At 43.7% G+C, this 11,392-nt stretch overlaps 1 protein-coding gene across 2 annotated transcripts; it reads left to right on the top strand.

The window, feature by feature from the left end:
* LOC148476918 (beta-2-microglobulin-like) lies at window positions 1-10,228 on the top strand. Of its 2 annotated transcripts, XM_088457494.1 has the most exons (4): window positions 1-140; window positions 4,303-4,578; window positions 5,956-5,982; window positions 9,208-10,228. In XM_088457494.1, exons 1-3 carry the CDS (start codon window positions 71-73, stop codon window positions 5,967-5,969), a joined length of 360 nt encoding a protein of 119 aa, XP_088313620.1. In that variant the 5' UTR covers window positions 1-70; the 3' UTR covers window positions 5,970-5,982; window positions 9,208-10,228. The 2 variants fall into 2 exon arrangements, with proteins under 2 accessions (XP_088313620.1, XP_088313619.1); XM_088457493.1 differs by lacking the exons at window positions 5,956-5,982; window positions 9,208-10,228 and adding an exon at window positions 5,022-5,730.
* The last annotated feature ends 1,164 nt before the right edge of the window (window positions 10,229-11,392 follow it).

The raw sequence follows: 11,392 nt of genomic DNA, 5'->3' as shown, positions 1-11,392 counted from the left end.
GCTGGGTCAGTCAGTGTCTGTGTGTCAGGCGGTGACAGTGATAGTTACAGAGAGATCGCGGAGGGAGAAGATGATGGGCGGCAGGTGTCTGCGTGCTGTGCTCCTGGCCCTGGTGCTGGCTGTGGTTCTGGCTGACTACAGTAAGTATTGATCCTTCCTTAGCCTGTCAGTGCCCCCTGACTCTTCTCTATAGATGTGATGCTCACTCAGTGTCCCCTATACCTCTCTGTGTCCCCTATACCTCTCACAGTGTCCCCTATACCTCTCACAGTGTCCCCTATACCTCACTCAGTGTCCCCTATACCTCTCACAGTGTCCCCTATACCTCTCACAGTGTCCCCTATACCTCTCACAGTGTCCCCTATACCTCTCACAGTGTCCCCTATACCTCTCACAGTGTCCCCTATACCTCTCTGTGTCCCCTATACCTCCCTGAGTTCAGTATGTTCCCTATTGCTCATTGAATTCAAACTTTTTGTCTCTTAAATTGTTTCTATCATCCCGCTCTGTCTTTACTGTCCCCTATACATCTGTGTCCTCTATACCTCTCACTGTCCCCTATACCTCTTGCAGTGGCCCCAATATCAATCATGGTCCCCTATACCTCTCACAGTGTCCCCTAAAGTTATCTGAATGTCAAGTTCACATTTTTTGACTCTTGCAATATTAATTTTCTTGGCATTTCCTCTGCCCCCCTATTCCAAGCCTCCTTCCCTGTGCCCCCCTATTCCAAGCCTCCTTCCCTGTGCCCCCCTATTCCAAGCCTCCTTCCCTGTGCCCCCCTATTCTAAGCCACCTTCCCTGTGCCCCCTATTCTAAGCCACCTTCCCTGCCCCCCTATTCTAAGCCACCTTCCCTGTGCCACCCTATTCTAAGCCACCTTCCCTGTGCCCCCCTATCACCAATCCCCAGCCCCCACCATTGAGTTTAATGTTATACTGATGTCATATAAATTCCCCTGTTCTTACTTTCACTTTGGTTGCTGACGCCCTGAAAGTTCCTCCATTGTCCCTCACTGACTGGTTGTAGTCATGTTGCTATTGTGTGTTTAGGCTTCCTTGTTGCTGGTCCCGGAGGGGCTCTGGCCTGGGACCTGTGCTTACACCTGTGATTTATCAACGCACTGGTCCCAATGACATGAATCACATTTCTGTGTACATTTATCAGATATATAAAAGTGCACCATAGATTTGCAGGTATGATGTCGAATAAAGAATATAGTGACATTGGTAACTATATATATATATATATATATATATATATATATATATATATGTATTTGTTACCACACACACAGTCGAGTCACATTATTTTGACCACCCTCTACATTTGCCAATGGCAGAGCATAGCCCATGAAGTGCATCACATGCCGTGCGCTGGCTTGGTGGGTATATAAGGTGTCCGATAGGCCATCTGCACACATATCACTCGTTGCTGTCATGGGTAAAAGGGGCGATTTATCAGGGGTGCAAAAAAGGATGATTATTGGCTTTCAGGCCAAGGGTGGCAGTATGTCTGAGACAGCGCAGTTTGTGAAGTGCTTGCGTGACCGGACAAATGGCAACATTGCGAAGAACCGACGTAGAAACTGCGGAGCACCACGTGCCATTGATGTGAGAGTTGAACGTCGGCTACGAAGGTGCGTGAGGGACACGCTACAGTGGAGCAGCTCACCGTCAAAATGAACCTGGCGACCACCGGACTCGTGTCTAAAACGATAATTCAGCGAACACTGCTGCGTATGGGGCTCCGAAGCAAACGGATGGTCACTGCACCTATTATTATTTTATTATTGTCATTTATTTATATGGCGCCACAAGTGTTCCGCAGCGCCTTACAAAGTACATAAACAAATAGGTTGATTTACAGTGACTTACAGTACAATACAATACAGGACATGGATAATATATATTGCTACATTCGCGACCATAACACCCAGATGGGCAACAGTGCAAAGCAACCAAGTGTTAGGTGCCCTGGTAGAGAGTAAGAAGTAAATGAAAGTAGAGTAAGGAGAAGCACAAGAGGATAGAGGGTCCTGCTCATAAGAGCTTACATTCTAAAGGGGATGGACAGACAAACAGCTGTGACACAGATGGGGTAGGCAGGGCGGAAGGAGTATGTAGCAGCAAGTTAGGATGAGAGCTGGAAGGCTTTGATGAAATGGGGATGAAAAACGAAGGTTCATCGGTGGAAAAGGCTTCAATTTTCACGTCTGTATTGGAATTGGACCTCCGCTGATTGGTGAAGGGACTGCCTTCTCCGATGAGTCACGTTTTCTGCTACATCAAACGGATGGACATTGGCGTGTCAGGCGAGAAACATCGGAGAACTAACACCCTGCAACCATTGCTGGAAGAACACAAGCTGGTGGTGGCAGCAGTATGGTCTGGGGAATGTTTTCATGGCATTCTCTGGGCCCACTCATCCATGTGGAAGGCACCCTCAACCGATGTGGTTATGAATCCATCCTTGCAGAGCACGTACACCCATACATGCTGATTGTCTTCCCTGAGGCGGATGGGATCTTCCAACAAGACAATGCGACATGTCACACAGCTAGAAATGTCTGACAGTGGTTGGACGAGCAAGACGAAGACTTCCAAGTACTTCCCTAGCCCCCTAGTTCCGCGGACTTTAAACCCCCCAGGAGGGCAGGATGCCAAGAGCTTACGTAGTGCTGGGTACCAGGAGCTTACACTCTGCTGTATATATTGCTGGGTACCAGGAGCTTACACTCTGCTGTATATATTGCTGGGTACCAGGAGCTCACACTCTGCTGTATATATTGCTGGGTACCAGGAGCTCACACTCTGCTGTATATATTGCTTGGTACCAGGAGCTCACACTTTGCTGTATATATTGCTTGGTACCAGGAGCTTACACTCTGCTGTATATATTGCTGGGTACCAGGAGCTCACACTCTGCTGTATATATTGCTGGGCACCAGGAGCTCACACTCTGCTGTATATATTGCTGGGTACCAGGAGCTCACACTCTGCTGTATATATTGCTGGGTACCAGGAGCTTACACTCTGCTGTATATATTGCTGGGTACCAGGAGCTTACACTCTGCTGTATATATTACTGTGTACTGCTAAGTACCAGGTACCATAAGTCGACTCCATATTCCATGGCCAAATTTCTGAGACCAACTCGCAGGCTCTGTGTTACTGTGACCTATGGTCCAAGGCTGTCTGCCACTAATCTCCATCTCCTCCATGTTTCTTTCAAGCAGCAGGAAGCCACAGACTTGAGTAATATAGTGGAAGGAGCCCCAGCAGCACAGAGTATATCAGGGGATGAGTGATGTATTAGTGAGGACAGGGCTGCATGTGACAGGGGCAGTGACATGATGTGAGGAGGGGAATGGAGGCAGCAGGAAGCCACAGACTGACAGTTCTATAGTGGGAGGAGCGGGGTTTCCCAGCAGCACAGAGTATATAAGGAGATGCGTTAGTGAGGACAGGACTACATGTGACGGGGCAGTGACATGATGTAAGGAGGGGAATGGAGACAGCAGGAAGCCACATAATTAGTTATATAGGGGATAGAGCAGGGCCCCCAGCAGCACAGAGTATATCAGGAGATGAGTGATGTGTTAGTGAGGACAGGGCTGCATGTGACAGGGGCAATGACATGATGTGAGGAGGGGAATGCAGGAAGCCACAGACTGACAGTTATATAATGGAAGGAGCAGTGACCCCAGCAGCACAGAGTATATCAGGAGATGAGTGATGTGTTAGTGAGGACATGGCTGCATGTGATAGGGGCAGTGACATGATGTGAGGAGGGGAATTGAGGCAGCAGGAAGCCACAGACTGAGAGTTGGTGGCATTACAAGGGGGGTGCGGGCCGCATCTTGGTGTCACCCGCCCACAGATGACACAAAGTGCCGACTTCTCAGTGGCAGGAGCCGGGTTCTGCACAGTAGCATTACGTGCAGCACTCGGTTCCTGACACAAAGAGAGAGCTGGCACTTCACACAGGCTGGTCCCCGGAGATAGCCCGCGTCAGCCCCTCCCGTGTGACTAAAACGGGGGTTCGGGTCGTGAGGCCACACTCCCTACCCTCAAGGTCACAGCCCTTTTTTACCGGTGCTCGGCTTCACTGCATGCACTATCTTTTCTCATGGGTCCGCACCGAGTGACCCCACTGCTGAGAGTCACATAGTGGAAGGTGCTGGGCTCCCAGCAGCACAGAGCAGTGAAACGAGACTCCTGATAAATACAGATTGTGGTGCCAAATGGCCATCAGCATCTAATGATTTCCATATATCCGTTTTTGTGTCTTCTTCTCCAGAGCCTCCGACAGTCTATGTCTACACTCGCAATCCACTGGAAATTGGAGTGAAGAATGAGCTGATCTGCTACATGGACGGGTTCCACCCACCGCGTTCCACCGTTTCTTTGATGAAGGACAAAGTCAAGTTTGAGAACTCTGTGGAAAGTGACCTGTCCTTCCAGCAGGACTGGACCTACCACAAAACCATATACGTCCCCTTCACCCCTGAAAAGGGAGTCAAATATGAATGTGAGGTCAACCACAATGAGATGGGAGCAAAGTATTACCAGCTTGGTATGTATCATCAGGGGAATTTCACAATTAGCTGGTTGTCTAAAAAAAAAATATAGATTTCCAATTCAAGTAATTCAATTTTTATTCCTTTACTACCTTAGGTTTCCTAATTTTTTTTTATTGCACTTTGTATACTAAACAAGACGTCAAAGCTGACTGCAAATGTAGACACTTAGGTCTATATTTACTAAAGTGAGAGTATTTAGAAGGAGAAATGTTTCCCATAGCAGCCAATCAGATTCCACTTAACATTTAACTAGCACCTTCTAGAAGATATCAGCTAGAATCTGATTGGTTGCTATGGGCAACATCTCCACTTCTAAAAACTCTATCATTTTTATCTTGTGTAGATTTTGAGTTATAATGGTTTGGAAATGTCAATAATCCACAAATTTAGACACTTGTGAGCATACAAAAACTTTTTTTTTTTCTTTTTTTCTCAGGACAGGATTCAGATACTAAAAAAACATTTTGAAGGGGACACAGACTGAAACATTTAAAAAAAATAAAAAATAATTCCAGACAAACAAAAAAACATGGTTTAAATACTTTCAAAACCTTTTTGTGTTTATTCCTTAATGTTCTATGAGTCCCATGAACCAAATTCCATGCTGGGCTATCAATGGCATCTTTATACTCTTAGTAATTTTTGTTTATGGTAACATGCAGATTTCTGATTTTGCACTAAATTGCTCTCAAATATAAAAATATGTAAAAAAAAAAGTTATCAAATTGAATTAATAAAAAAATATAGGATCCCATCGAGATACCAATTTGAAATTTGCTATGGAAAAACCTAAAACATGAATTAATAAACACACATTTTACAATTTTCAAAAGTTTTCTTTTTGGAAATCTGTTTTTAAATGATTCGGCCTGTTACCTTGAAAGGTTGACTTCCTTAAATATGGTAATATAGCACACCCATATATATTCCCTACTACATGTACACACACATATGATCTGGGGGTAATTTTTTGGGTCAGGAGCCAGTTAACCCACCTGTGTGTTTTTGGAGCAAAACAAACGTGAGGGGAAACCAGAGTACCTGGAGGAAAGTCACGCAAGCACGGGGAAAACGTACAAACTCCAAATTAAAGCCTGTTATGTTCTGAACCAATATTTTGTAAAAGTGTCTTATTACTGGCTTGTGAAACGGCTGCGTCTGGCGATTGGTGATTTCCCTTAAGCCGACACTCTGGAACTGAGGGGTCCCAGCAGTGCATGTTGCTAGATTAGTCTAAACATAAAAGTTGTAATGGCCAGGCCACTAGGGGGCTAGAAAAGTCTCATACAAAATGAGGGGGGCTAGTGTTGATGGCACAGGCAGTAACTGGTGCATTTGTCTAAATTTTGTCCTGTTTTATGTTCTTCCAGAGTCTCTGATATGAGAAGCTGGGAACGGTAAGTGTCACATTTCTCTCATCCACTAATGACTGGCCTTGTGAGTGCAGACGGGAGATAGCGCCCAGTACTGTATTAGAGGAACTGCTCAAGCGGCCAGATGTAGGATTCCATATATAGTGGCAATAGAAAGTATTCTATCGTGGCTAGTGTGCCATCTAGTGGTGGGCAGCGGAAGTGTCTCTCATTGCAAAAGGTAGAAAGTTCTGATTTTTGCACAGCAGTAGTTGGTATGATCCGTTCAGATAAAGACTAATACACAGGGGTTTTTTTTTTTGGGAGGTGGGTTCTATAAATACTGCCACCAACCCCAGAATTTATTGTTTCTACTACAACCTAAATGGCGAGTCTACCTAATTCCATGTATTTCATTCCATTCAGAGAGTTGTCCTAGTTATGTGTTAATAATAACAGATAGTTAAAGTGACCAGTGCACATACAGAGCAGCTAGTAGTGTGTATCCGTATAGAGGTACCTCACTCCTCCACCAACATATATGCAGACAAAGAACAGCAATCCACCAGCGCTTTCACAGAGGTTGTTAGAATGACGGTCTTGGATTATTCTCACAAATCCTTTCAAGTTGACGGCCGTCTCGTAATGTGGATTAGTGGTAAGTGACCCAAAAATAGAGGAACAAAACATATAGCTCAGTTTTAATACCACATAAATAGTTAAATACATTAAAAGTTTAAACAATAAATGTCAATTCAATGCAGAATCCATACGTGGCTGAAAAGGTGGAAATTACCAGCTGATGGTCAGAACTGGCAAAGGACGGTTCTTGTGTGCATAAACCGAAGGATATACCGGCTGCAGTCCTAGGTCTCCCTCCTGGACAGTCTACGGTGGATCAAATGCTTCAGTCCACAGCGATATGTCTGCACGGCACCCACGCGTTCCGACCCTCAGGTCTTTCTCAAGGTCAGGCCAAATAGTGAATGCCAAAAGCAACCTGGATCCTACCTAAATACCCCTCCCGCATCGGTCCCAGCGCAGCTGATCTCTATCAGTCCATGATCCTGTGGGCCAGTGCCATACCAGGCGCTATATAGATACACCAATCCGTGTTTCGAGAGACGCGAACACGTGACTTCCGATGTTTTCGCTGGATTGCAAAGTATTAGGGATGTGAGATAGGGGAAGTAAGCGTCTTTATGTTGGCCTGCGATTGTAATCATTAGCGTACTTTTGCAGCAGACCTACGTGCGTGATCGCAATAGCGTTCCGTGCTGAATCGGGGCCCATAGTGTTTGCTTTCGGGTCTCTCTAACTGGTTAAAGTTGCCATAATATCAGGTGTACATGGACGATAGAGGAAATTCTAATAAATATGGACCGGACATTAAAAACTACTCACAAAGCAGTGATCACCTTCCCTTATAGAGACTGGGCCTGATTCAGAGCTGGACGCTATTGCAACTCGCAAGCAGACTGAGCGATTGTTTGCCATTGCGCTTGCATCGCAGTGCGCGAAGGCAGCCGTGCGATCCAGCAGCGATTGCCGTGCGAGCTCGCAGACCCATTGCAGATTGACCATTTGGGGGTGTTGACGGGGGTTGGTTAAGGAAACACAGGCGTGCCTGGGCGTTTGAACGCTGTTACGTGGGCGTGCATAAATTAGTCACTGCAAGTGCATACGCAGCCCTGTGTGGCAGAAATGTTCTCTAGGCTGCCTGCCGCAAGGGTGAAATGGCCGCCGATGTCCTTCGATGTTACCGATATTTATGCGTGCATGCGATCTCGCATGCAAGTACGAAGGCAGCAGTGGGCGTCTTTATGCTCGGGTGATCTTTGCTAACATTAGCATATTTTCACAGCTGCGAGTGTGGGAAAGCGCCGCTGCGTACGCGTTACCGTCCACCTGTGAATCGGGCCCATAGACACAATGGAAATGAAAAAAACAATCACAAAAGCCATTGACTTCAAAGTCTAAATTTAATCCTCCTGGTTGTAAAGGTTCCCAGTTCGTAAATTCTCATATTCGCTTTTGCTAATTGAGTGTCGATATCCTGCTGTTGCCAATGGCCTTTAATCCATGGGATGCCAAAATAAACTTTTTTGGTGGATGTGGAACAGTTGTGGTAATTTCTAAAGTGGTAAGATGGGGCATGACTCTCTAGATCTTTGTTAAGAGTAGGTGAACACCTAAGGAATATTATCTTATAAGGTTTAGAGGTCCTCCTTATATAGAGTAGATTGCAGTCTCATTGTATTCCATAAATTACATTTTTAGTATTACATGTGATAAACTCCTTTTATGGTAAAGTATGGATTTTTAAAAAAAAAAAAAAATCAAAAACTGATTTATTTGATTTAAATCAGTTTTTTGGGATTTAAATAGGATTTTTTTTATTAAACATTTTTTTTAAGTAAACATTTTAAATATTAAAATGTATAAAAAAAATCCTTATTTAAATCAAATCTGTTGGATTTAAAAAAAAAAAAAAATTTTTTATGCAACTATGATTTTTGTTAATAACCACTTTGCTAGTCTTATTAGTCTTATGTTCTTTTGATTTAATTTCTCAGCATCCAATGCATGAACTGCACTGATAAAATCCCTTTAGACTTTTTTTATTAATGTGGTATTAAAACAGAACAGTACTATGTATGTTTTGTTCCTCTATTTTTGGGTCACTTACCACGACCCAACATTACGAGCTGGCTGGCAACTTGAAAGGATTTGTGAGAATAATCCAAGACGTCATTCTAACAACCTATTTGAAAGCGCTGGTGGTTATGAATTAAATAATGATTCTTCAGTAAACAGTGGGGCGAAAGTGTTTTTATACAGTGAAGACTCGGGTAGATTTACATTTACTAAGGAGCTGGTCATCAAAGCTGTCGCTCACTAGCGGCTTTGGACGACCATTTTAAAATGGCAGCCAGGATAAATGCTAAAGGAACCTAATTTTTGCATTCTGGTTTTAAAATGATCTGTGAAAGCCACTGATTATCAGCAAGCCGCTCCTTAGTAAAGTTACCCCTCAGAGTCCATTGCCACTTAATAGGCCCAACAGAAGTTGTAGGGTAAATGTAGTTACACAGTTTATACAGGACGTTACACCAGGGGGCGACAGAGTTCTGTATTTAGGGGTGGGTGGTGTCATTCATTGGGAGGAGGTAACCCATAGACAGGAGGTGACCTCACTAGTCAGGTTTATTTAACATAAGGAAGGTGGGTGGGAATGTTATAATTTTTTTTTTTCTCTTCACCTTTTAGCCCATCCCCGGGGAATGAGAGTCGCATTAAATAATCCACCAGAGATAACGTCCCAATTTGTTTCCCGTTGGTGACTACAATCCACATCTCCCTTCTCACCCGAGGATTAAATGACTATTAATGGGTTTCTTTCCTGGATGTCATATTCTATTTCTACCTGGTCATCTCATTGTAATGAGACCGCTATCTTCTGTCTGATTATACCATTCATGTGTAACGTGTGGGCCTAATACAAAGTATGCTGATTCATATGTAATTATTATTCCAACCTAATCCGTGTGTTTCGAGAGTCATGTAATCTTCATGTGCCAATCTATGCGTGTTCTATGTCTCTACGCTGGACATACATGTTGTAGACAACCGCTTATAACATTCACACGCACAGGTGTATATAAAGGCTTTAGGAGATTATCAAAGGCTGTGATTATGGAGAAAGGGTTTTTTTTTTTTTTTTTTTCCTATGTACGTTAGCGTCCTTTTTAAATTGTCAGAAGTCCCCAAAATTTGCCGGGAATTATTCCAAATGTAAAGTCTGTTTATACGATTCCAAAACAATTGGTTTTATGTGTGTGCCGTGAAGGTTTGCATACTGCGGTAGAGGATCCTCAGGAGAACATATACTGATACCGAACATGCATGTTACGCCAAACCCTGACACGTGTACAGCTAAAGCGTGCAACTTAATTTCACCCTGTAACCCTGTAATCGCACATGCTTATGTTTTGGGCGGATGCCAGTCAGACCCTTAGTGTAGATTTCCACTGCATATATAGCTGATGCCGTACAATTTACCACTTTTTATACAATCACAGCTTATACAACATTATACAATTTTCGCTTGGTATTTTTGAAATTTTATCTTTTTTGCAGATATTGAGCTTGTAAATGTATTTACTATAATGCATTAAGGGGTGTGAGCTAATTTTTTAATGCAAGCGGGTGGAGGGGGTATCAAGCTGGTCTATGTTGTGCACCTGCTTAGCCCAGTAAGGGTTCGTCAATAAAAAAAAATTCTAAACGACAGGTGGCTGTCTGGTTATGTTTAGCAACTTTACACTTAGGGGTATATTTACTAAAGTGAGAGTTTTTAGAAGTGGAGATGTTGCCCATAGCAAGCAATCAGATTATTCCTTAACATTTAACTAGCACCTTCTAGAAGATAATAGCTAGAATCTGATTAGTAAATCTACCCCCTTAGCTTTGAGTTCAGCTCCCAATTGACAGCGCAATGGATTCTCCACGAGGTCGCCTGCAAAACTTTGCAGAGTCGCATGTTTGACCAGGAAAGATTGAAACAAATCACAAAATTAAGGTTCTCTCCTAATAAAACATGAACTTGGGCTATATAGATCGAGCGCAGCCAAAACAGCCAACTCTTATGGGGGGCATCCACTAGACGATTTTAGCAGGCGATTGAACGATAATGATATCGTTATCGTTCAATCATTTACAAATCGTTTGAAAATCGTTTACTTTTTTTTTTCAAACGATGTACGATGCGCGCTCCCGCTGATCGTGTGATCGTCTCCTCCATCGAGTGAACATGCAGGTCAATTTCACTTGATCGCTTAAAAATCGTTTGCAAATCGTTCAGAGTGGAAGATAAAATTTCAAGGGAAAATCGTTTAGACATTGGACAGGGAGTAGATCGTCTAGTGGATGTGCCCCATTACAGGGCCTATGGTGGCATCATTCACAAAATCACATCATTACAAATGTTACTGATGTCATCACAGAAGGTCTCAAACATGACATCACACAACAACCCCTGTGACATCGGCAATAACCTGCAATAAAGAAGTAACACTGATAAGCCGTGGCCCGGCAAATTATAGCGCACATGTAGCTGGCACACACGGTACATCACACCGTGAGAACCATCCGCTAACATGAATTATTAGCTTCGATCTACCTAGCGCCAAGTACGCTATGAGAGTAAATGTCTGGTGGCTATAGATTGCAGCAGAATTGCACCACTCAGCAGTGTATTTGCTAACCCTCCATGTACTAAGACTAGGCTCTGCATAATTGTACCACATTGTGGCCCATAGCAAGCCTTTGTCAGGAGAGTAACGAATGCCACGGACCACCATTAGTGGGATGTGGCAGAGAAGTATGTTTCTAGGACCATTCCAAGTGACACCTGTAATACAGACCCTTCTGGTGTCCCCTCAGGGATGATGTA

This window comes from Taudactylus pleione, unplaced genomic scaffold (assembly GCF_031769625.1).
Source record: "Taudactylus pleione unplaced genomic scaffold, aTauple2 ptg000762l, whole genome shotgun sequence".
Lineage (NCBI taxonomy): Eukaryota > Metazoa > Chordata > Amphibia > Anura > Myobatrachidae > Taudactylus > Taudactylus pleione.
Note: the sequence above shows the minus strand (reverse complement) of the source record. Positions and strands in the feature narration are given on the sequence as shown.